General features: G+C 32.8%; 4 protein-coding genes across 4 annotated transcripts; 2 read left to right on the top strand and 2 right to left on the bottom strand.

The window, feature by feature from the left end:
• Positions 1-616: 616 nt before the first annotated feature.
• On the bottom strand, positions 617-5,540 carry LOC140974072 (calreticulin-3-like). The gene is made up of 14 exons (XM_073437294.1): positions 5,356-5,540; positions 4,736-4,843; positions 3,870-4,062; positions 3,124-3,382; positions 2,807-2,863; positions 2,670-2,717; positions 2,381-2,467; positions 2,232-2,289; positions 2,070-2,137; positions 1,698-1,790; positions 1,544-1,600; positions 1,361-1,459; positions 1,255-1,284; positions 617-866 (listed from the first exon to the last, which is right to left on the bottom strand). Exons 1-14 carry the CDS (start codon positions 5,465-5,467, stop codon positions 855-857), a joined length of 1,281 nt encoding a protein of 426 aa, XP_073293395.1. The 5' UTR covers positions 5,468-5,540; the 3' UTR covers positions 617-854.
• A 2,168-nt stretch (positions 5,541-7,708) lies between these two features.
• Positions 7,709-10,145, bottom strand: LOC140974067 (acyl carrier protein 2, mitochondrial). Its single transcript, XM_073437290.1, has 2 exons — positions 9,855-10,145; positions 7,709-8,104 (listed from the first exon to the last, which is right to left on the bottom strand). Exons 1-2 carry the CDS (start codon positions 10,068-10,070, stop codon positions 7,928-7,930), a joined length of 393 nt encoding a protein of 130 aa, XP_073293391.1. The 5' UTR covers positions 10,071-10,145; the 3' UTR covers positions 7,709-7,927.
• Positions 10,146-16,109: 5,964 nt separating this feature from the next.
• Positions 16,110-22,960, top strand: LOC140974066 (uncharacterized). The gene is made up of 12 exons (XM_073437289.1): positions 16,110-16,298; positions 16,420-16,475; positions 16,576-16,609; positions 17,682-17,780; positions 17,878-18,026; positions 18,614-18,652; positions 19,964-20,056; positions 20,342-20,440; positions 21,026-21,106; positions 21,678-21,761; positions 22,127-22,192; positions 22,574-22,960. Exons 1-12 carry the CDS (start codon positions 16,223-16,225, stop codon positions 22,658-22,660), a joined length of 963 nt encoding a protein of 320 aa, XP_073293390.1. The 5' UTR covers positions 16,110-16,222; the 3' UTR covers positions 22,661-22,960.
• A 1,213-nt stretch (positions 22,961-24,173) lies between these two features.
• LOC140972307 (large ribosomal subunit protein eL38z/eL38y-like) lies at positions 24,174-25,848 on the top strand. The gene is made up of 3 exons (XM_073434753.1): positions 24,174-24,300; positions 25,206-25,389; positions 25,630-25,848. The coding sequence occupies exons 1-3, from the start codon at positions 24,298-24,300 to the stop codon at positions 25,650-25,652; spliced, it is 210 nt and encodes a 69-aa protein (XP_073290854.1). The 5' UTR covers positions 24,174-24,297; the 3' UTR covers positions 25,653-25,848.
• Positions 25,849-26,702: the final 854 nt, after the last annotated feature.

Here is a 26,702-nt window from a genome sequence, read left to right as displayed (position 1 = left end):
CAAAAAGTTTACAAAGCTTTTTCTATCAAAACTTTTGAATTTGTGTTCAAATTTGCCTTCTAACTCTTCCTTAGATCATATTTTAAAGTTGTGTCAAACTAACTCGAATGTTATTTTCTTTAGATCATATTTTAAATTTGTACCAAACCAACTCGAATGTTATTTTCTGAGCTAAAACGTACTCAAAGTTACTTTCGATAAAACTTGCTCCAAACTTATTTAATAATATTTTATAGATAGCAATCAACCCATGCGATTTATATAACTATGAAAGTTGTTGAGAAATTAACTCATGAGACTAAGGCTAAAGCATCAATATACATTGTTCACGAGAATTTCGTTACCTACTTACGCGACAATTATACTCCATATTTATACTGAAATGTTTATTGGCATGAACTCTCTACTTGAATTAATAAAAAAAATTAATATGGAACTACCTCATATTCTAATAATACGTTTATTTCAAATGAATCCTCCGTAAATGAGGATGAACCGGATGTTGTATCTCGGACATAGAAAAATTTAGCATAATTAATTATTTATAAAAAAAACTTTTTTATTATTTTTCGAATTTTTTTAATATNATCACCTTATTAATCAATGGGGAAAAGAGTCAAAATAGATCGTTTCTATCATTATTGTTATCATACCAAAGGCCTCATTCCAAATATTAAAGTTGATAGTACAGAAAAATATGACCCGCCCGCCCCCTTGTTTGCTTTGATTTCAAATGAGGCACTCCAATACATCATGCAATGGTGTCAGACTTTAGTTCTGAAAAATAGAATTGGAAGGGGAAAAATAAGTAATTGGAGAAAGGCCTCAAACAAGAATGAGCCACAGGCGCCATCTCAAAGTTCATCCTGCAAAACATTAAAAAACAGAAAATTACTGAGTTCAAGCACACTTACTACTAAATGTGTTCGACTAGTTTTCAGTAAGTAACCGATATAACCAAATTAGTAATTTGATTCGGTTATTTCGATAACTAGGGTCATCAATCTTTAAAAACGTCAGTTTGCTTGGATTTTCTTTGTAAACCAAAGTGATTGAACTAAATGAATAAACCAAAATTGAAACAAAAGATTCTTTGGTTATGATTCAGTGAATCCGGTTTTTCCTATTTGGATCTATTGGAGTATGAAAATATCAATAGTTAGTAGGTGTTTTTTTAAAAGGTTGGATTGATAACCAATGCAAACTGAATGATCATCGTGTTGTTCAATATAATGCAAAAACTGAGAAACTTACATGATAATCATCCAAGTAATCATCACGACGCTGCACAAAAAAAAGGAAAACACTGAGAAATTAGATATTCTACCACAAATCGAATAGCTGAGTAAGCGAGACTAACCCTATATCTATCTCGGGGTGGTTCCCTGTGACGGTGCCTTCTCTCATAGCCCCTTTCTCTTTTCCTCCTTTCACCTTCCTCTCTTGCTCTTTGAGCTTCCTGTATACAAGGTCAGGAAAATATTTCAGAACTCGATCTAGCAATTCGAAACGAAAGGACTGGAGCAGTGGGTTTGGCTCAAACCTCGTCCTCTTTTGCTTTTCTCACTTTTTCGGCTTCTTCAAATGCCTCCTTTTCGATCTAATTTACAAGAAAACAACACCATATAATGAATGGTAGGTTAGATTTGTTTGTGATGAAGAGGTGCTTTCTAGATAGACAAGAGCTCAGTAACCACCTCCCTATTGGAAAATACTTCCTCTATAACTTGCTTTGCATAGTCGGGTTCATCACAAATCAGAATGTTGTCGTAAACAGAGCCTGCTTTCACCTGAGGGAGAGAGAAATGGAACACCAGGTCAACAATAAATAATGCAAAACACTAGTCAACTTAGAACATAAAACAATGACGCTTTAGATGGTTCAACCATGGCATATTAATGAACATATATCAGAACCCATTTGCTGGGAAAATTTTTATGACAATAAAATCATATCAAAGATACAACTGTCTTTATAATTTCAAATCTGATTCCAGTATATACGTATTGCTTTCCAAGGGTTACATAGGCTGAATAAAGCAACACCGTATTCTGCAAGCTAAGATCACCTGCCAAACTTCGATACCAACATATTTGATGGGCTTTAGAACGTAAAGATCTGGATCATCTTCAAATTCTGATTGAGAAAAGCCAAACATAAAAACTAATCTTAAAATTCAGATACAATATTTGGAGGTGACTGAGCAAATGTACAACATTTGCAGTCTTACCAGGGTTATCAATCCAAGCAATCTTCCACTTCCCTTTATAATTAGGATTCTTGATTTTCTGTTTAATAAAAAAGAAAGGAGTCATCGATGTGATCACAGAAGAGTGTGACTACATTCTGCAAAACGATGTTGACAATATTTCGTGATACCTTACGCTTCCATGGTCCCTTGTATGCTGGATTTGGAATTTTTTTTGGTTTCCATATTCCATCTTCTTCCTCATCCCAGTCATCGGGCTGCTCATGAAAAAATAAAAAAAAAATATTTAGTATTCCAATCCTGTCACCAATACTTGAAAAAAATAGTCAATTCTGATTTCAATTTCAAGTAGAGGGAGCACACACATGATGGCCAAATAACAATGACAATTATCATCAACTATGTTGGCATGTAACAAGTTTGTGGAAGGTAAAGCTAGCCTTTTAGTAGATAGAGTACCTCCTTTGCCTTTGGATCAGGTATTTCTTGAGGAATGGAATCATATCCCTGAAACATGGCAGATAAAAAACATAATTTTTTAGCAAAAAAATATATATTCTGCTGAAATTGAACTCCATGCTACAAAGTCACGCTACCTCAGGTTTGACATCATCTGGATCATCAATATATTCTCTATCATCCCAGTCTGCAGGCTGTCACAATGATTTCAAATAAAAAGACGCGCATATAACAACAAAATACCATCAAATTATATTATTTTCATTCATTTATTTGAAAAGATGCTACAAGAAAGAAACTCAAAATTCAGATTACACCAAATGAAAAAAATGTAGCTATTTTTATGCAGAGATAAATACACTTAATTCAAATTGGTCTAAAGCAAAAGGCGATGTGCAATCGATGATGAAATAATTTGGTTTAAAAGTACTGGGAGGATCTGATATGAAAGTACCTTTTTCGCATTCACAGCTTTAATCTTGCGGGGAGGCAGGATATCCCAATCTGTATACATGCTTCCAGAATCTCTTTCTCGACCATCAATCCAAATGCTATATGTGGCGTCGGGCCGAAGAATAAATGTATAAAAATGAGTTAACTTGTCTGTCTCACATTGCAAATCCTTCTTAATGGGGTAATTTTGACCTTGATAGGAAAGTATGACATGAAGTTTCTTTGTCTGTGAGCCACATATATCTGGTCCAAACATTAAACTGAAGACAAATATAAGTTTCAAACGATTAATATACCAGAAAAGTAATATATAGCTCCACCGCATCACATATACCTTTTCAAACATAACAAGACAAGAATAGTGGACTCTATTTTTTAGCAATACCGTTTATTACAGATTAATGAGTAAAGCGAGCAACTTGTGATCACATCGTAATAGATGCAAGAAAGGATAATTGAACAACCATAAAGACAAGTGTAAATTTTTTTTATCGCTAAGGTGTAACAACTAAAAACATAAAAAGTGCGTCCAAAATTTCTGAGTAACTGAAATCAGCAGGTGAAATCCATGAGGTACCAATTGCTGCTGTTTTAGAGCCTAGACTGTCGAATAATACTTTAAGATACGAACTAAATGAGTTTTTTTATAACTGAGAAATTAAAAGGTACAATATTAGAAAACACTCCAGGAAGAAAAACAAAATTGGATATATTTCAGCGTCTTCATAAAACCTTATGCTATCATACCTGTATGGCGTATCACCACCAAATTTCTTTTGATTAACATAACCTGAAAGAAGCTTTATGTAACCCCCACCGCATTCTATGTCCTGCTCAAATCTAATGGAATACTGAACGACCAAGGTTCTATTCTGGTTGCTGAATTCTGGTATCTTAGCAGAAATGGCAGAATGCCTAGCATCAATTGACGTCTGAATACCTGAAAGGAAATGAGGAATTATGACAATCTGAAACAAGCCGATGATGGGTCATCGTGTCGTATATCACATTTATGGAGTGACATTTAATGCGTAAAGGGAAAATAAAAAAGACATGAAACATCAAAACCATACAGGCGGATGAAACTGATTTATCAAGTCACCAAAAGATTCATGCTGAGGCAATACCTTTCAAGGATAATACTATCCATAAGTCATGACCAGAAAGCTGTGATATTTTCAGTTTATACTTTTTTTGGAGAATTATTCAGTTTGCTGGCGCAGAGATGCAGGAGATTTTACCTTGAGAAAAGTTCTCTCAGAAGAGGTGGAGCCAGAAATATTAGACCCATTCACCTATCTGATGACTAAAATATTTGCTAAAACTGTTGACAAATTTTCAACTTTTTTTGTCTCCAGAGAAAATTATAATCATACGAACTTGGGAGTGTTGGGGATTGCATATTTACATCCCCAAAAACGAGAGAAACAACAATGTTACTCTTATATTACTGCTTCAAACTTAGTTTATTAAGTTGACCCTTCAAATCTATTAAACGGAATCAAATGCATTATTTGAAACACATATTGCACCAATACTCACATGCATAACACTATTCTTTCCAGCCAAATCCATTATTATTAGAGTAAATATACTCAAAGAGGAACTCAAACCTTTGTCATCAGGATCACCATTCCACTTCCCGGCAGTGTGCTTAAAGGATCCGGCTTTCCCTTCGCTTCTTTTCCAATCAGATTTCACCCACCCACGCTGCCATCCATCTTTTCCACAGAAAAGAGAGAATATTAACACAATATACACACCCAAAATCCAAAAAAATAATAATAATAATAAGTTTCAGATTATTAACATGATATCTTAAAGAGATTCGAGGTGCCAAAAATTTCTAATATAAATTAAGAAATTTATTCCTGCAAATTCATTAACAGAAGCTCCAAAAGAAAAAATAATTAAGTTGACTTCACTCTCCAAGTTCACTTACTCTACAAATACAAACAGCAAACTGCAAGCATATGATAAAATCACAAAACTTAATCTGTTTCAAAATAACAAACTAAAAAAATATCACTAAATCTTTTCAAAAGTATACTAACGATCACTACCCAAAAGCTTGTAAACCCAGCAAAGATTTAAACTGAAATCCATGATAAACCAAATATTCACCCAGCATCCATTTAGCCACAGGCAACTAGCACATGATTGAGTATTTCAAATCCAAATCGGAAGTTCAAAAACACCAGGAAAAAAAACGCAAAAGAATCAGAGAACTTACCATCAAAACGCTCCTCGAAGATGATTTCAGCCACTGAAGATTGGATAAGTGAAAAGAACACTCCAATTACTAATTTTGTGACCAGAAGAGGTTTATGCTTGGATTTTGCCATTTCTTGGCCGAGTGAACTTCAGCTTTTCTCGGGCAAATGCTAATTACTGAAATTTAGTTCAAAACTTGACCCCATTTCTTAAAGAATTTACAGTCATACCCTATTGTACTTTAATTTCGTCACCTTTAGCTTCATCCATTTTTATGAAATGAAATTCTATATTTAATTTAATTTAAATGACAATTCTCTTTAATTTTCTGATATTTAAGACTTCTAAAATAATTAATAATTTAAACAATAAGTGATGAAAATTTTAATTTTATTAACTAATTATTTAGAGGGAAAATTTTCATAATAATATAAGATCTGGTATAAAAAAATTATATTGGTATTGAATGATTTTTTCTGAATGGTATACAAATCTATACTTTATTTATCAAGTTACAAATATATTATGATAAACATGAAGTATCGAACACATATATAAATAAATTTTATATAATAGGGTGAACTTAATCGACACCGGATAAAATATTAGGAGTGGGTCTCATATGAGACCGTCTCACGAATCTTAATCTGTGAGACGGGTCAACCTTATCCATATTCACAATATAATATAATACTTCTAGCATAAAAAATAATACTTTTTCATAGATGACCCAAATAAGAAATCAGTATCACAAATACGACCCGTGAGACCGTCTCACACAAGTTTTTACCAAATATTAGAGCTTAAAATGGATATGTTTAAGTTCAAAATTGATTTTCGAATTTGTTTCCTTGACGTGGTATAGTCGAGTCAATTCGAAATATTTCTCGATAATCAATAATAGGAAAACTTCAAGTTCATTTATTTAATACATAGTTTATATTATACTATTATAATATTAAAATCCTCGAACGACTAATGAAATTTGAACAAAATAATTGAACCCACCCGAGCTCAACTAGCAAAAAAATCTGGACATGTTCGAGTTCGATTAAATATCAATAATTACAAACATAAATCAAATATTTATTGAACCGGCTCGAAAAACTCATGATCAGCTTAATTCGTTCACTCTTAGTATTTTCATTAGTTAAAAATTATTTATAAGCATACGATTTTCGGTACTGATTTTTTAAAAAAACAGGGAAAACAATGACTTTTCTTTCATATTTTATCAATTGGATTATATAACTAAAGAGTGATAGGTTCGGATTATTTAATAAAAATAAATATATGTATTATCCAATATTATAATAACACATGAAAGAATTTGGATTTGAAGAAATGCGTCACGTATAAATTTCAAATAACACAATTATTTGGAGTTAAAATATCTGTTTTAATTTATTACAATTATCGAGTAAAAGAAATAAAATGATAAGAATGAAAATTCCCAAAAACAAATGTAACGGAAATAATTTAAAAATTATTATTTTGCAGTTATCAGTTTAAAATTTTGAATTTTCAGATAAATAAAGTCAAACATCTTAATTGAATATATAAAAATGGGATGGTTTTGTAATATCTTGACAAATGTGAGTTATTGGGTTTAGGGTTTGAGTTTCAGGTTGATTCGTCGAAGTCTTCTAACAAAGAGTAAAGACTACGCCGGTTGGAAGCTAAGTCAACATTTCTTCCATACTGACAATAGGTTTTCCAGATGTTCAAAAAATATAGTTTTTTGAGTTTTTCAAATGTAATAATAACAATCGAGAATTATTTTTTTCCCACTAGTTTATCTTTTTTTTGAGTTTTGTTTCATTAAATATTTGAAATTTTATTTTGATTCAGTAACTTTGATTTCGCCGGAACGTTAACGTGATACTTGAAATTGTTGTCTTGTCGACACCATTTCATTAATTCGATCAAATAACCGAAAATTAGAAGTTAATGTACAAAAAGCAAAGTTTGATGAATTAATAAATTAAAACTCAAAATAGAACAAGTTAGTTAAAAAATATTATTTTCTCGTGATAATAATATATAAAAATACTATTCAATAATTCAAACTATGTATTTGTATTGATTAAATTAAATTTTAATATAAAATATAATATCGAGTACACTAAAGTTTTATATTAAGTATAATTACATATTGGAATAATTTTTCCCATTAAATATTATATTCTTGTTATACTTAATTATATTTTATTTTCCATTAAAAAAAATTTGATGGTATCATAATTGGGAGATTTCTGGTTGCGATCATGAGTTTATTAGCATCAATATTTTACTAGTGCTTCCCACATCGTACGCTAATAATTATTCCAAGTTTAAAAATAAATCAAAATTAATAACCAGTAATTATAGCTCAGNTTAACAAATCAAGATTAAACTTCGTGACCAGTAGTTTCCAATACAGGGAATTATGCAGGAGAGCAAAGAAGCTCGGGAAACGGAAAAAAAACACTTGGTTCAACTTACAAGCATTTGGCTTTCTTGAAAAGGAAAAGAGATGATATATGTTCGAGTTCAAAAAACTAGCCCGAGAATTCGCCGAGAAAATAAGAACCTGTGCCTATACTGATTCATTATTTAGCTTGCGGGTGAGATGCAATAAAGTCAACAGCAAGATTGATGCAGTCTATTTTGTCCGCTTCGTTGTCGGGAATCTCAAACCCAAACTCTTCCTCAAGAGCCATCACAATTTCCACAGTGTCTAAACTATCTAGACCAAGATCATTCTGGAAATGAGCATTCGGTGTAACCTGAAAGGTATTTAGAACAGTAAGCGAATAAAATTACATGCAACAAAAAGAAGCAATGCCCTCAACGAGAGAAAAAATATAACTATCCAGATACAGATAGCAATTAGATAAGTAAAAGTACAACACAAGGGATACATAGATGCATGATTCATTGTTCGTGTTTTGTGTATCCTGTTCCTGCAATCTCAATAAAACCATCTCCAAAATCATACTGCTGGCTTCAACACTCAATTATACTCTCCAATCTTTGTCCCAGCCTATGATTAATATAAAAGATTATCAAGATTGTCCTAATCATGCAGCCTCCAAGCAAAATGGATATTCATTATTACTGTATTGGGTGATGGAAAGCAGAGTGAATTAGAACAGTAAGACATGGTTAAGAACTGTGGACAGGTAGAAGTTAGGCAGCAGCAATTTAAGAAAGCTTTCTGAAAGAGCCTATCAGTAACTACTTACTATACCCTAATTGCATCAATATGCAAGTCCTACGAAACAATCCAGCAAAGCAATAAGGACCTTTCTGTGCATGCCCAAAGGAATTTGTGTGTGACGCACAGGCATGTTATCACCCACCTATTTATATACATGTAGATAACCATAAACAGTATCACAAGTGATGAACCGATCAATTCAATTATCTAACTCGTGAAGAAACATAGAACGGCAACATGATTGGTTTTCTTACTGTATACAAGCACTTTAGACGTCTCTTACTTTTCAAAACTAGTCCGTATCCAATGTGACATTATCAAAATTTGTTGATAATTATATAAATGATATCATGGTTCATAAGAATTAAGTAAAATGGTGTTCAAGGTCAAATCAGTTTCCACATGAAACAAAAAACCTGGCACGTATTACTAAAACCTTGTTATATTTCATATGATTCTGTCAATAACACCAAAGTTTTATGACTCGGAAAATCTTCAAACGAGCTATAAAAACAATGTACCACCCAATTTCTTAAAAGCAAAAACAGTGTATCGCATGACCAAAACCTTTTAAAATCTTAAGCATGATGCCCGAAGAAATAAAATCAGCTTCATCAAAAACTACTTATATTGCGTTCTTAGGTGGGTACATTGATGAATTTGTAGTGCATAAGATTGCTAGGGCATTTCACAAATAGAATGGCAAACTGTATGCAGCACCTTTTGCACCAAATCTTGTGCTTTCTACCTGAAAATAAAAACTACTACAACTATGGTGTTTCTCAACCCTTCACCACATCAAATACAACAAATAACTACCTTGGCAAACAAAAACACAAAAAAATTCCAGTCAATAAAAGAACAAATTCCTTGACATCAAACCCACTATTTTCATGGTCATCTTAGAGCATTTCACTGTTTTCATGGTCATCGTAGAGCGAATATGCCGCAATCACCAAAAGTCCCAATCAAATTCAAGCTGTGTCGCTGCTGCTTCAAAAAATAATTCAACGCTTTTCTCTTCAAACATTGTTCTTAGTCGGACATAGCATTTTTAATACATCTTTCTTCCCTTGTAATCATATAGGTCAACTTAAAAAATAGTGTACTTAACCCTGATGTTTTATAATCATCTCTTTCACATACATCAAATCTCTACTATCAGTGCGTGGAGAAAAACAAAATAACACGTTAAACAGCATAACCTCCATAAAACCAACATTTCCCCGACTTTCTAAGATATCACATTCACACACACACAGAAAAAACGAACGCGTCCAGGGAAAAATCAGAAAATAGGGAAATGATAAGGCTACCTTGGACGGATCGAGTTTTTGGAAATTCTTGACAACAGTCAAAACACGATCGGTAACCTCGGACTTGTCGAGGAAGGAGCCCTTTGCCTCCTCCGAGAAATGGCGTCGGATTAGGCGCGATAGCCCGCCCGCGGCAGCTCTAGGGTTTTGAAGCAGCGGCACGGGACTCACGTTCACTCTCAGGTACTTGAGCAGTGCGCTCCTCACCGCCGCCATTGTGACTGATGCTTGTTGACGAGAGAAGCTGGGGATTTCGGTGCGTAAGAATAAGTTTTCAGGAATGTACAATTTCTGATGTACAACTCTTTCAAGGTCCAAAAAAATCGACTTTTTAGTTTTCACACGCTTTTTTTTTCAACACAACTTTTTTTTTTTTTNAAATTTTAGTGAAACAAATTCTGAAAATTAATTTTTTAAATATTAATAATATTATTTCTCATTTTAAGTATGAATCAGATATATATGTCTTACAAATATCCGCTCATCTCACAAAATAAATACTCTTAAGTTTTGAAAAATATACATTTGCCGTATAATTTCGACAATATATTTTGAGAAATACACATTTATCGTGTGAGATTGAATGGTTTTCGTGCTTCGGATATAATCGAAGAAAATCAACTAAATTACAATTCGTTTATTTAACTCGGTTTTTCGCTTTTTTGTTTGGTTTTGAGTTATATATTTTAAAAAATCCTGAATCGACCATAATTTTACAATAATTTATTTTAAAAGATTCCACGTTTGTTGTTCCATACTTGATTATATGTATTGCTCTACCTTGATCGTTCCAACTTCCACGGTTGATGAAATGCATATGAAAATTTTGATTAATTTATGTAAGTGAGAGGTGTGGTTTTAATTTTTTAAGAATCAAAATGGGTTGAAATTGAAATAAGAAAATTCGTGATTAAATTTTTTCATGTAGGTTGATATATTTTTATATTTTAGTTATGTAATTTCTTAGAATTTGGTAAGTACCGATGATCTCCTACGTGACTCATGTGTCGATAATAAAATCTATATTACACAAATTAAAATATATGTATGCAAAATATAAATGGAAACAACACGTTTTTCCATGCAATTTTGAAATATTAAGTATTGTTTTTCTTCGTTTGTCATGTATATGTTTGCTTAAATAAATTTTAATGTATGTAACTTAAATTTTTATTTCGGTCACATTAGTCATATAAGAGAGTCAACGAAAATAAACAATATTCAATATGTTAAGCGGCTTCCGACAAAAATGGATAAAAAAAAAAAAACAAAGTTTCTAAATTGGAATTTAACTTTGACAAGTTGTGGAACCAAAGTCAAAACAAACCAAGTTACAAGACTACGATTTTAATTTTTCCTAAATTGAATTGTTAGTTTACAGTACATCATTATTAAACCCAATGTTTATTTTGTCACGGATGATAAAGAAGTCGGATACTAATGTCCGGTCAAGCGACTCGTAAATAGCATGCGAGCAACTTCATTAAAAATGGATTGAGACTTGATTCGATCGAGTTCGAGTTTTAAGTGTTTTTACTTGAATAGATCGCAAACTACTCAAATGATTATGTTTTAATTGTTCATTAAAAGATTGGAATGGTTTTAAATTTACCGGAACGAGGAATCTAACCCAATCTAAAACGAAAGAATTTGATTGGATTTTCGATCGAATTGCAACATAATAGAAATGGGTGGATATTGAATTTGAATTAATTTGTTATTTTAAATTAGTAGACATCTAAAAATATTATTATTTATCCATCAACCTATTCAAAAGTTTTATATAATTGGTTGGTTTCAAAACAAACAGGTCTGGCCCAACAACTGGTAGGCCAACAATCAATTGTGATAATAAGCTTCGGAAGTTAATAAACCCAATTCGGTTAAGGAAAGAAAGTAGGGAGTCAAAGCCCACCTAGGAAAGTGTTTGGCCCAACAAATTATGCAGCATTCTTCAAAAATCATAGCTTTATTTCAATTTAGAATGTAAATTTCAGATTATCATTTCCAACTTTCTAGTTTATTTCAAGATGTTTAGCTTTTATACCATTTTAATGTAATTTATATATGTTTATTCAGTCATAATGACAAAGTTAGTTATTGAGTCGTTTGTTGAATCTCCATTCCAGATTCAATAATTATCGTAAATTAAATTTATCTATTTTTTAAGATTAATAGACAGTTCGCTCATTTCTATTGACCAAGCAAAAACCTCATTCACTCCTTGGTTAGAACCTCTAAGAGGTCCACATTCAGGTATCTACTTCAAAAGAAACTTGTTTAACTCGTTCGCTTTGCTCTTCTTCTTCGGACACATTTAAGACAGCCCAACTAATGGTTGAAGTTACGAGTCAAAGATAGGAAGCTTTTTTTTCGCAATCTTTTTTGAACCGTATGCATGAATGTGAAATATTCTAAATAAAAATGCGGGAGATAAAAAAGATGCAGGGTCGTTTGTCTGTTTGGCTGGTGAAGCATAGGATAATTCATAGATCTTTAGGCTTTGATTATCAAGGAATCGAGACTTTACAAATAAAGCCCGAGGATTGGCATTCCATTGCTGTCATTTTATATGTATATGGTTACAATTATCTACGCTCCCAATGTGCCTATGATGTAGCACCTGGCGGACTGTTAGCTAGTGTGTATCATCTTACCAGAATAGAGTATGGTGTGGATCAACCAGAAGAGGTATGCATAAAAGTATTTGCCTCAAGAAGGAATCCTAGGATTCCGTCTGTTTTCTGGGTTTGGAAAAGTGTGGATTTTCAAGAACGAGAATCTTATGATATGTTGGGAATCTCTTATGATAATCATCCACGCTTGAAACGTATCTTAATGCCTGAAAGTTGCTGATTAAATCGATTTAAGATCAAAAGCGAATTATACTCATATTGATTTCGAGCCGATCGTTTATCGATTCAATTCGTTAATCATCAAAGTCAAAGAAGTATAACTATTTAGAGTTTTGATTGAATCTAGCAACATACATATATGATATAGATCAAAGTTTGAGTACTAAACCAATGTATTCCAAATATTAGTACAACGTAGTTATCTACTCATTAAAGTTAAACACAAAAACTAATGTGAGACGTTATCACGGAACAATTTTGTGAAACAGATATTCTATATGGGTCATCAACGAAAAGTATTACTTTTTATGTCAAATATATTAATTTTGATTATAAATATGGATATATTTGATCCGTCTCACGAATAAATATACGTGAGACCGACTTATGAAATACCTGCTCAAAGTTAAAAACCACCGGCCTCTTAATGCGATTTCGGCCTCTTAGGGCATCTCCAACCGGGACTTGAAAATAGCGTTTCACGCTATTTTCAAGTCCCGGTAATCCAAAATAGCGCCCCACATCTCCTGCGTCAAAATTTGACGCAGGGTGTTGTATTTTTTTTAAAAAAAAATTTTTATTTACTTTTTTATTATTTTTAAATTATGATTAATTTAATAAATAATATATGAATTCTTTAATATATTTTAAATGATTTAAAAGCATTTAATTAATATATTAAATAAAAAAATATTTTGTTAGTATTAATAATTGAAATTTATTTGATTAACATATTAATCTATAAATTGAAAGGTTAATGTAAATCATTACTGTAAATAACATAATCGAATACACAAATTTATTGAATAATATTTAAACATTCAAACACACGATTAAAATAAGAAAACGAAATCAAATACATTTAATTTAAGTGCAAGGATGATAAAAGAGAATCAAACGAAATTAAATAAAAGAGAATCAAACTAAATTATCAATAATCTGGAAAATCAGGTCCAGATCCAGATCCTCCAAAATCACCAAAATATTTTCCAAATGTGTTGCCTTCACGTTGACGACGTTCTTCCTCTCTTTTCTGCATAATTATTGCTCTTTCATTTTGAACCATTTGACGCATTTCTGGATCACCAATTGTGGTCAGATCTATGTACAAAATTTTATTCTCCTCTTGAAATGCAGCCAATGCTATTTGTTGTTGACAAATTTTTAGCTTTTTTTGTTCATTTTGCAACATTAACAGTTTAATATCATAATTTTGTTGAATATCGGTAGCTCCCTTTTCTAGTACATTGATAAGATCGCAATGACCTTCCTTCATCGTAGAAATTAAATCTGATACATTTTCTTCTATTTTTTTCTTTAATTTGGATTTTTTCACTCCAAGTGGTCGCTGAGCTGGAGTTCCACATGCATTTTCATCACTACTTAAATTAATTGAAAATGAATTTATTCCTTGAGAACCTGACATTGGAGATTCCGGTTCTTGATTATCTGATTGTGACGAATCCAAATTTGTGACATGTTGTTTTGATAATGGTATCGGTGCACTGTCGTTGGCCGAAAATTTCTCCAAATCTTTCATGATAGGCCACACATGATCGAATTTGAATCCTCGGCTGAAATTATGATCTTGCATCATTAAGTCTTTTGCTCGGTTCAACTGCACAAAAATATCCAACCCGTATAAAAATAAAGTTAGCGTATCTAGAATATTTTAAAACTAATGACTTACAATATCTTCCTCAGATGCGCCACTCGGCTTCAGCTTTTCAATTATGCCTACGCAGCTACATAATTTTCTAACAGCACGGAGGATAACTTGCATGCGACATTGCATTGATCTTCTATTGCGTTCTTGCATGTTATTCGATCTGCTGCCATTGAAAGCTTCTTAAATACGACTCCAAAATCGATCTTTGGATTGGTTTATACCGATGATAGGATTTTGCGAGACGTCAAGATAAACATGACATAATAGCTTATCTTCTTCGATAGAGTAGTTAGATGTTCGGCTACTGGAGTCCATTGATTTTCTTTGAATAAATATATTATTTGGATTATGATTTGTAATGTTTGATAATTCATTCAAACAATCAGGAGTATATTTATAGTAGAAATTCCACCTACCATTTCAAATGCACCTACCGGTCCAAATGCACCCACCGTTCCAAATTCACATACAATTCCAAATGCACCTACCGTTCCAAATGCACCTAACCATTCCAAATTCACCTACCGTTCAAAATGCACATAACCTTCCAAATCTACCTACCGTTCCAAATCCACCTACCCTTCCAAATCCAATTACAGTTCCAAATTCATCTACCATTCTAAATTCATCTACCGTTCCAAATCCATCTACCCTTCGAAATCCAATTACTGTTCCAAATTCACCTACCATTCTAAATTCATCTACCGTTCCAAATACACATAACCTTCCAAATGCACCTACCGTTCCAAATGCACCTACCGTTCCAAATCCATCTACCGTTCCAAATCCATCTACCATTCCAAATCTACCATTATATAATGTGGATTGTATTATCCTACTAACACATAAATCTTGCATTCTTCATATCACGAAAATGAATCCAACTTTTCAATTTGATGTAATATCGTCTAGCTCATATTCATTGTCAGATATTGAAGATGATATTCCATTCTTCGAAAATCTCCAAAACAGAAGCAATGCAATACTGACAACTATATCTCGTGAACAAAATTTGGTTGCTTCCTACATCATCCAACAAGAAAAAGAAGTCACACATGGAGGTTCAATTCCGGGTCACATATTCATTCGACGCGACCGTGAAATTGCTGATCGTAAGTTGTTTAACGACTATTTGCTGAAAATCCAGTATATAATGAAGCAATGTTCCGTAGACGATTTCGAATGTCTCGGAATCTTTTCATTCGGATAGTAGATGATATACAGAAATGCTTTGATTGATCATTTATGGGATGAATATGGTCATTCAAATATTTGAAATTGTATTTGTAATGTATTTTTTAATTTAATGTCATGTATTTGTATTATGTTTTTTTAATTCAAAGTCATGTATTATTATATTTTATCCATTTAAATAATTTATGTTTCAATTCGTATAATATTAAACAATTAAATAAATTTTTAATAATTATTAAACAATTTAAATAAATATTAAACGATAATTATTAAACAATTTAAATAATCATTAAACAATTTAAATTAAACAATTTAAATAAATATTAAACGATACTTATAATTATATTAATAAAATTAGAAATATATATTTAATAATTAATAAGAAATAATTTAAATATATTTTTAAAAAGGAATATTCTGAGAATATTTTTTTTAGAATAAGATTTGAAGTAAATGGGTTGGAGATGAATATAATATGCAAAAATTGTTTTAAAATAGAATTTTGGGTCCGAGATATGTCATTTTATGGATCGGAAAGTCGCATCCAGTGAACAACGGGCCGCCCTTTTAGCAACTTAGATCGCCATAAACCATCCGCGGTTTTATTCATTTCCTGGTAAACTAGCTGATCAGAAAAAGGCGAAAAAGACATGCTGATCTTGATATGTTCTTCGATACTCGCCCTGTTTTCCCTTGCATTATTCTTCAAATTCCTGAAGGCGGATGGTACATTTGATGATTATTTAACTGATTTCAACTTGATGAATTAGCTATCCCTGTGCTGCTGCTGCATTTTTTGTTGCGAAATATGGGATTTTCAGCCACATCTCTTTCTCAAAATTTACAGGGGATTTTACTTTGATGTCAAGGAAGCAGGTGAAGCGCGAAGAGATTGAGGATAAGGTTAGGAAACGCTTGTTTCCTTGTTTGGACTGTTGAATATAAGTGGTTTCTTTCTTTTTTTATTATTATTAATTTTTGCTTCTTTCGCATGAATGAATAGGTTGTGTGGATTACAGGAGCCAGCCGCGGCATTGGTACGTGGTTTTAAAATGTTAATAATTTTTTTTCTAATTGTTAGGATGTAATAAATTGGTGGTTCTACTCTCTGTCTAGCCGCCTACGCTATGCCATCATTTTAAGTGTTGCCAATCTTTCATCGACATTTAGATTTTTGATAAGAAGTTTTCTGGGGTTCAGTACTAAACTCGAGTTAAAAAAAATTGTATAAAAATGATTTCATTATCTTTGGGATAACGAGTGGATCATGGATTGAAATGTATATGGTGAGTGAGGGATATTTTGTGATGATTGAATTAGAAAGGTGAAATGAAAGGACATGTTTGAACAAGGTGCGGGGAAAACGTGATACTTTTACTCTGAATTGTCAATTCAAAATGTGAGATAATAAATTTCTTGAAAACTTTGAAAAAACTATTTTTCTGAATGTTGAAATTTTAAACTTTCTTAGTTGTGATAATTATTTCACTTGGTTGTTAAATAGATATCTTCTCTCGTAATTGTCTGCAATTGAAAATTTAGGCTGCCTAGCAGCGGTGTTAAGATTCCATGAGATTTTGTCGTTTGAATTGGAATATCCCTGAAGTTTGTTGTGTTACGTAAATAAAGCCCTTTAGTTGAGGTTGTCCGCTCAGTTTAGCTATAAATTGATATGAACAGTTATATTTTTTTTTTAAGCAAGGGTATTTTTATTGAACACTAGAAAACAATGTACATGGGAGGGGGACTAGTCCAAGAACACCCAATATCTGAAACACGAGTCCCTCAGGATTACAAAGTGCACCAAAAAGAAAAATTCAAAAATCATTAGCTATATATTCAAGGCTTGTATGATACATGAAAGCAGTTTCTGTGGTAACTAAATAGCCATGATTTATTCAACTTTGTAAGTTGGTGAACAATGGTTTCTGAAATTAATGCTGGAATGAGAACACTTGAAATGTTATTCCTCTGTGTTCGGTTGGTCTTGGATCAATTATGTTATTACATGTCCCCAAAATGCATTTATGTAAACCTGCTATTTCTGTTCTTCACAGACATGAATGATCGACAGCTGACTTGTTCTATATGTATGTGTTTGGTGAAAAGGGGAAGTGCTTGCTAGACAAGTTGCTAGTTTTGGAGCAAAGCTTATCATATCTGCTCGAAATGAAGTGGAATTGGAGCGAGTGAAGAAAAATTTGACTGGTTTGTGATCCTTTTTTACCGCCTTTCTGACATCTTTTAGAACTGATGTGAATGTCCTTAGCGTTCTCTTATCTTGACCATTTAATGGCTAAGACAGGAAAACATGCACCAGATGAGGTAATGATATTACCTTTGGATTTGTCTCAAGGCGAAGAATATCTGAGAGAGGCTGTACAGAAAGCAGAATCTTGTTTTGGTGATGCTGGTGTGGATTACATGTTCCACAATGCCGCATATGAACGCCCTGTATGTGAATATGTCTCTTGCACAATAACTTCAGTGAAACAGATTATATACGCAAGTGAATTGCTCCTGAAATAATACTATATTTATGCAAGTGCCGGACAGAAGTATTATCTGATATACAAAAAATTAATCACTTTTGACATCAGACTCTTCTATGGATAGAAATCATAGACTAAAGCGACACCCATTGGTTCTTTCTAGAATTTTAACAGCGATTTTGTGAGAATAAATGAACAGGGAGATGAAAGGGTTTTTTACAAACTGTTTTTGTGAGGAATAAATATAAGTAAGGTTCATAGCAAAAATTAGATGCACCCTTTATTTGTACCTTTGTTTTGTTCTTTTCTTTTATGTATCATTTGACATTCGTGGGTTGGAGTGTGGAAGTTAAGGTTCGTCGGCAGTGACCACTGATACTAGACGCCAGAACTACAGATATATAGACCTATTGACTTGCTAGATCCAACTAATTTTCCGCTCTTCAATGTAATTTGCGCTTTGTAGTCTTTTATGATGAAACAAGTTTTGAGTATTTCCAGAGTGGTGAATTGTCTTGGGATAGTTATTTGACTCTGTTCTCCTAGCAGAAAACAACGGCATTGGATGTGACAGAAGAAAGTCTCAAGGTATTGCATGGGGTTAAAATCTCTCCTATTTATTTTACTGGTGACCTGTCACAAATGTTGCTTTTATTTGTTTCTTCCGATTGATATTCTGGTCTAGCTTGACAGTTTGATTAGAAACCTAAAGTTGTATTTGGATGAATGAATTTGAAATCGATAGATTTAAATTGTAGTATTGTTGTTAACAATGAACAATAAATGAAATATTAAATTCATACATACTTATTTACACATTAGTTACACAAAATAAAACAAATTTCAAATGCATCCATTATTGGGTGAACTTGAAATCCATTTTAATTAATATAAAACACTATATAAAACATTCATGAGTGAATTTGAATATTATGATATTTATTCTCCAAAACTACAAAAATACATTTGAAATATATGGATTTAAAATCCTTCAATCCAAATGCAACATAAAAATAATTTAATAATATCAAGCTTTTGAGAATTTTCTATATACGAAACTTGGCCAACCAAGTTATTCTTGTGGTAGAAGAATTGACTTCTTGTGAGAAGATAGCAGGGGAACACACCGGGTGCATGAAGGTGTAACTTTGTAGAAAGGGGAAGTACAAAACATTTGAATGACAACCGAAAATTACTATATTTTTTCTATGTATCTAATAAGCTTCTAAAATTCTCAGCCATTTTTCTTCACCCATTTTTCATCTCTACTTATTTCACTTCAGCCTTCAACCACATAGGTAGTTTACAGTGACAAATTTGTTTCGATATGTTTTGATTTTTTTATTCTAGTGAAAGTGAGATTACTCATAAAAAGTGCTTGTTTTATATTGACGTAAGACTGTAGTTACAAGATTGGATCTCTGTATATATGAATTTTTATCATGGAAGGGCGAGAGGAAAAAATTAGATGGTAGCAGATGCTCGAGTATGTTCTTTGATTAGGAAAGTAATTTGCATAAATTAAGTTGATGACACCTCATTTATTAAGAGCTCTTCTGTCTTTAGACTCAAAATGTCCGTATGGATACTGGTTGCAAGTATTTTCTTAGGTGAATGTCATAGTTTGCTGTGGCATGCTTCAGAACTGAATAGAATTTTCAATATGTACTCTTGCATATCATATCCATACAGTATCTGTATTGTTACTTCTACTGTTCTGCATCACCTAGCTGACTCACTGAGCAAGCACAACTTTCATTTATTTATTTTCCGTTGAAGGGATATCAAATTTAATTCCCCATTTATATAAGTTTATTATAAGAGTTGAATTATGTTACTTATGTTTAAGTCAGGAGAGCTCGCGGAGATTAATCATCTGAATATATGCTTTCTTATTAGGCTACATTTGATGTCAATGTACTGGGGCCAATATCTCTAACGCGACTCTTGGCACCTCACATGTTGAAGCGGGGCAGTGGACATTTTGTTGTGGTATGTTTCATGCAATGTTTCATTTCGCAGACTTGCAGGTGGTCCATCTTGTGTGTCTGAAACTGCTTTGACATTCAAATACACTGCATTAGCTTTTAACTGAGTTTTGCTCAACCGTCTTTTTTTATGAATCGAAGTCCAAGATTTCCATGCCTCTACACTTCTTCAGTCTCCCATTTCAGAATGTCATAAGCCTGACTGGATTGTATGAATGTCCTACAAATTTTGTTTTCAAGTTGTATCCATCTCTGACCCTTCAAATTTTGTTTCCACGGCTTTGCATAGATGAGCAGTGCTGCAGGAAAGGCCCCCGCTCCTGGACAGGCTGTCTACTCTGCTTCCAAATTTGCTGTGAATGGGTATTTTCATACACTGCGATCTGAGGTGTGGCTTTCATTCATATTTTATACTATTTTTCTTTGAGTGTATATATCCTATTTCGGTGTTATTTTTTTCCAAACACTATTCATTTGAAGTATGTAAAATCTTTTTTTGTAATATGCCTTCGGGGACACAGATGAATCTCCTTTTCTGGCTTTGGTCATCGCCTTTTAACCATGGGAGAAAGGTTTTAATGAACTTGCTCTGAAACCGTAAAAGTGGAGGAAAATAAAATACCTCTATTATCAATCTCTTGTTTGTTTATGCACGTCTGCAGTGAGTATAAACAACATTTGGTGTCCTGTAATCTTAATGATTTGGAAAAATCAGGAAGATACATCCTATTAAATCCAAGCTATAACTTGGATATTCTTGAACATGAAATAGCATTAAATATAGGAGCAAACTTCTTAATCATTCTAAACACCGTGTTTTTTGAAAAACTTGGGTTACGACATTTGAAAGGGAAATTGACAAAGAAATTACATTTTATGCATGATGACATTCACAAAACCAGTTTGTAAGCTTCAAACATGGAATCCTAGATTTTAACTCTTATTTCTGCGTTCGCCTTTTTTTCTTCTTCAGCTTTATACGAGAGGAATCAAGGTGACTGTCGTTTATCCTGGGCCTGTAATGACAAGTACCTCAGAAAAGGGTTCTTCTGAGGTAAACACATAAAGTACTACTCCATGAATAAATTTTTAAAGATCCACCAAATGCTATTAAAAAATTTGTTAATAGCCTGTCCATTCTGTTTGCTTTACCTTGTTGACTACTGTTGCTTCTGGCTCGTAAGATAAAAGGATGAAATCGATGTATCGATATCTCCATCGCTATTCACATCGGAATTCTAGTTTGTGTAGAATCAGGAATCACTGAATAATGCTAAGTGAATTACTATACTATTGCAGTACATCAATATTTTAAGCATCTACTAATGCTAATTACATCAATATTTTAAGCATCTACTAATGCTAACGGCCAATCAAATTTTAATGTCAATTCATCACATATTGCCTATGCAGTCTTTCTACGCTCTTGTTTGATTTTTAAAGTAGGATTTATTTTCAATATTAGTCTTCCATTGCGGGAAGCAGCACTTCAGATTCTGGTTTCATCAATTTAAAGAAACCATGTTATTGAGCCTTTTATTACTTCATTTGTTGTTGGTGCACAACTTTTGGCTGGAAAGTGGCTTGATGAAGTTCTTCTGAAGTGTTCACTTATTACTTTCCAGAAACGAGTGTCTTCAGAGAGGTGTGCAGAGCTCACAATAATTGCTGCAACTCATGGTCTGAAGGAAGCTTGGATTTCACATCAGGTTCGTTAATTGAGGTGTAGTTCAATTTCGTATTTTAATTTTGAATTCCACAAACATGGACTCCTTGTCGCCCATGTGGCTAGCGGGATAAAAGAAGGAGAAAGCAAGAAGAGAAAATATCAGGTCTTGAATCCAATCTGATTTCGATCTTATTTTGGATCTGGAGGGCCCAGACTGGAATGGAGTCAATCAGGGATATGTTCGGGTTGTATTTATTTATTTGTGCTTTTCACTAGATGGGCTATAATATTTCTTCGTCCTGCACATGTGAATTATAGCAAACCCATTTCTCAATATTTTTTCTTCATTTTGTTGCCATGAAATATACTTTAATATAGAATGATGTTAAGGTTTTCTTAGTGCAGCCTGTGCTAGCTGTCATGTACCTGATGCAGTATATTCCAACAGTTGGATACTGGCTCATGGATAAGGTATCATCTACCAGCTGTTGTTATCTGATATTTACCATCTGTCGTCTTCACTGTATAGCTACCAACCGAAAGTTAAAACTGTATAGATTTATAACTTGATTCATAATATTCCCATTCCCTGGAACCCCTTTCGAACCATACCCAATCGAGTCGATCATATAACTCTCCTGTCAGTTGCCATATCCATATCTAACAAGAAATAACTCATTAGTCGATTGTTCTCGGGTAAAGATCCATGTTTCTAGTGTCCTAAGAGAACTTTTGGCCACTCATGTCTAAACTAAAATGTATGGCATACTGAACATGAGTTATTTTATGTATGATTATATCAAGTTTTCATATCCTCTCTGCCCGTCTAAATTTTTGGGCAAATGATTTTAGATTGGTGCAAAGCGCGTAGAAACTGCGGCACAGAAAGGGAACACATACTCGATAAATTTGCTTTTCGGGAAGAACAAGGCACATTGACTGATCATGACCATATATAGATAACACGAACTAGTGGGATGTGGAAGGAAATAGGAATAAGAGCCTCCGAATCCCTGTTGCATGAATGATATAGGAAGAAGAAGTTGGTCATCCAAGTGATCACTACTTCTCTTTTGGGATACTTTTGTTTTCTCATGCCTATAGATCCGATTCTCTCGTGTTTGTATGTTAGATAAACATGACTCCGACGCAAACGTTTTCGAATTTGACTGGAGCACTTGGATACGCTTGTGAGCTGATTTATTTTGCTCTATATTCGATTGCTACTGTGTTCGAATACCCCTGGTGCATGTTTAATATTCGCGAAAATTATTTGGACTTGATCACTTGAAGTTTTATTGAAATCATTGTGTTTTATTTTGAAAACCAGATCCCGCAATATTTAGGATGAGAGAAGGAAAATATCATTAAGTTCTTAGATAATGTAATTTCAATATTAGATGGGTGGTACGAAGGTAATCTGATATTGCAACCCATTTTTTATTTCGAATTAAAAAAAAAACTCACAAAATATTATATTATTAATCAGTCACTCTCTTTTATCCAATTTTATCATTCCAATAGTCCCAATATAAAGAACCTAAATGAACAAACTAAATTTAGTTTTTTTTAATTCAATTCTCAAGTATTGCTTCTATTTTGCATTTATAACATTTTAATTTAAATGTTCCTCGACATTACCAACTAATAATAATATTTTATTTATTTTTAAATGCTGTTTTGTTTTGTTTTGCTTTTTTAAAATATAACGTGATAAATTGAAACAAATATACAACCTAAAGTTTAAATAAATTTAAATAAAAACCTTAAATCTATTATTTTATATACAAAATTTTACTATTTAAATTTACTGATATGTTAAGCAAATATGATTAATTTCATACACCACGTGAATACTAGACTTATATATCCATATTATATTATTATCTGTAACCTAAAATAAGTGAGAGAACCACGTATTAAGTATTAACCAACTAATCATATTTGGTTTCCAAAATACTCCAATTTTTAAAGTCAGAAAATACCCCTTCCGTAGCATTCTTATTTCTTTTAAAAAACAACATACATAAAATATAAAAAATAAAACACATAATTTAAATGAAAAAAAAAATTCTCATGATTCCTCTTTACATAAAAATGTATCGATCTTACAAATTATATTTTATATTAAATTAAACCAAGAATTCCATATATAAATTATAACGATTAGTCAAATTTCGGTCCTACATATCGATGACTTATAGTCTATCTGATACAAAATCCTCAAATTCTAAATATAATATGGGGTTTGAGAAGAGATTGAGACAAACGTCTTCCTAATAAAAAAAAAAAAAAAAAAAATCCGGCTGACACAGTATGATTCATTTCACCAAGATTTTTCTCATAAAACCACGGTTTATGCTTGGAGCCCAAAAACAGCTAATAGACCTATTGTAGGCCCAAATTATATGGGCTAAACAGATAGGTTGGTCCAACTCGGGCCCATAATTAATTTTTTTTGAACGAGCCGATAACTGAATCCGTTTGCTATAAATATGCAAATTCAAGATCTAGGGTTTTTGCTACTTCAAGTACTCCCGGCAAGCTAGGACAGAAGCTTAAGATCGCCGGAGACAATGGTAAGTGTGCTCATTTTACACATTGAAAAGCTATTCTAATTTGTTTAGCCGATATTTGTGACGGAGAATCTTCTGTCTGTGATGTCTTGAATCTTTGTGGTAAATGTTTTACGTTTTCGTGATATATTTTGTGTGAAATGAATTGAGAATATGGATTGCGCTCATGTTTAGAATGAAGTTTGATGCTTATCTGATGTGGTTTACTGCTTTTAGAACAATGCAGTTGTGAACAATACCTCATTTGCATAATTCTTCGGTGAAAGATTAGCTGTTCAGGTTTTGTGCAAATATTGATATTCTAAATGTTTTAAATATGATGATTATGGAATTTGACTTCATTCCACAAGCAGTATGATTGACAATATTGAATGGGTTTGATTTCATGTTATAATAATTAAGTATATGATTTAGGAGAGAATTCAGAACCATTGTTGTTGTGGATGTTTTAGATTCCGTAATGATGTTATCAGCATAAAAGGTATAGATGAGAAGTTTAAAGTCTATTGCATAATTCCTGAATGAAACCCTTGTTACAAATTCTTTGTTTTTGAATTAATAAATTAGCAATATATTTGATTTTCAAGTTAATAGAATAAGCTAAAACCCATAAAATTATAACCCACGCGGATGTTAAATCTTCTGCTTCAATCTCATTTAAAAAATCCAGTGTTATGAGTTGATTTTTTGTGTGATTCAATTCTCTTAAAATCAGAGAGAAAGTTTACTTTTGACACAAAAATTACTGCATTTCTACCTGTTACCTTAATGCTCTTGGTTAAGCTTCTCCTTCTTTATAGGTCCAAAATAATTTGTTCTCGCGTGCCTTAACTATATTGCTTCTAGTTAGCTTATAATACTTTGTATGGGTTTCCAATTGATATATGGTGGCTATTGTTAATCTCCAGCCTAAGCAAATCCATGAGATCAAAGATTTCCTTCTTACTGCAAGAAGGAAGGACGCACGTTCCGTGAAAATTAAGAGGACTAAGGATGCAGTGAAGTTTAAGGTTCGTTGCTCTAAGTACCTTTACACACTTTGTGTTTTTGACACCGAGAAGGCCAACAAGTTGAAGCAATCCCTCCCGCCAGGTATGCTATTTTTTTTCCTCAAGTCATGTTTAGTCTTGGACAGTTCTTAAATAGTTTGTTTTGAGGATGAACTCTTGTCTGTTCTGTTGTACTAAAGCCAAACTGGCTACTAGAGGATTGCCCACATTTTGACAACTTTTATTGTAGATAGTCTGTGTTTTGTGCTTTTTAATGGTCGTTTCACTTTCATCAACTCGACAGCTTACACCGAGTGATTGAATTTTTCACTGTCGTGTGTAGGTTTGACTGTACAAGACCTGTAGAGATTGATGGCTGGAATTGACAAATTTTTCAACATAGGCATTTGGCTGTAGAAGTCTGGGGTGTTGTTGTGCTCTTCTGGTTTTGTTACAGATACCCTTTTATCATAGTTTGTGTTGTCATTTTGTTAAATTCTATGACTGGTTTTCCCCGTTAAAGCTGAATGAATTATGAAGGGAATTCATTTTTGTCATAAAACCTCGAGCAGTAAAATAAAGCTAAAGAACAAAAGATATTATAGTAAATGTAGAGAAACCATCCCTCAGATCAACACCGATGGATCTCTTTCAAATTTTCTCTGAAAGCGGCCAAAAGATTATAGTTAAGGATTCATCTTCGTGTTTGTCCACCAGGGTTCTACAGGCAATTCACAATTGGAAGCAACTACTCATAACCTTTCTCGTACTTGGGTTTCTAACTAGAATCTTATATAATACGTTAAATGTGACTGTTAGTTGAGTTCATTATATGGAGACGTTTCCAACTAGACCTTGTGCGAGCATGCACATTGAGGCATCTCGACACCCCGGTTACACCCCCTTGCTCTTATACCGATAGTTCTAAAAAAATTCGAATATGGGATTTTGATTTTTGGCTTCTAGTCTTTCATTTTCCTATATGCAGTCAAAATCAACCATCAGGTAGTGTCAATAATCAGGAAATTAATCTTTCCAAAAAATAATCATTAAATTAAGTTACTTTAAAAAAAATGCTCGCTTTTTTTACGCTTTGCGAATGTTACTTTTTGTGTGTTTCTCCCTATGAAAGCCCTTTAATCTTTTTCTAATCTTTTTCTTTGGGTCTGCCTGGCCCGTTGCACCGAGGTAGGCACGAATGCTCAGTTTTCCTGTCTTGATGAGGACCTTATTGTCCCTGTGCCATTATTTGGGCAACTTCTAGATAAATTATTCAACAATTGTAAATATATTCTCCGAATATTCCTTAAAAAATACTGTTTTGATTTCTGAAGTCTATTATAGGTGCTCTTTGAGAGATAACTTGCTTGATGGATGATGATATTGTCAAATAAATGTGAAAATGACGATCTTGAA

The sequence above is a fragment of the Primulina huaijiensis genome, chromosome 3 (assembly GCF_012295235.1).
Source record: "Primulina huaijiensis isolate GDHJ02 chromosome 3, ASM1229523v2, whole genome shotgun sequence".
Lineage (NCBI taxonomy): Eukaryota > Viridiplantae > Streptophyta > Magnoliopsida > Lamiales > Gesneriaceae > Primulina > Primulina huaijiensis.
Note: the sequence above shows the minus strand (reverse complement) of the source record. Positions and strands in the feature narration are given on the sequence as shown.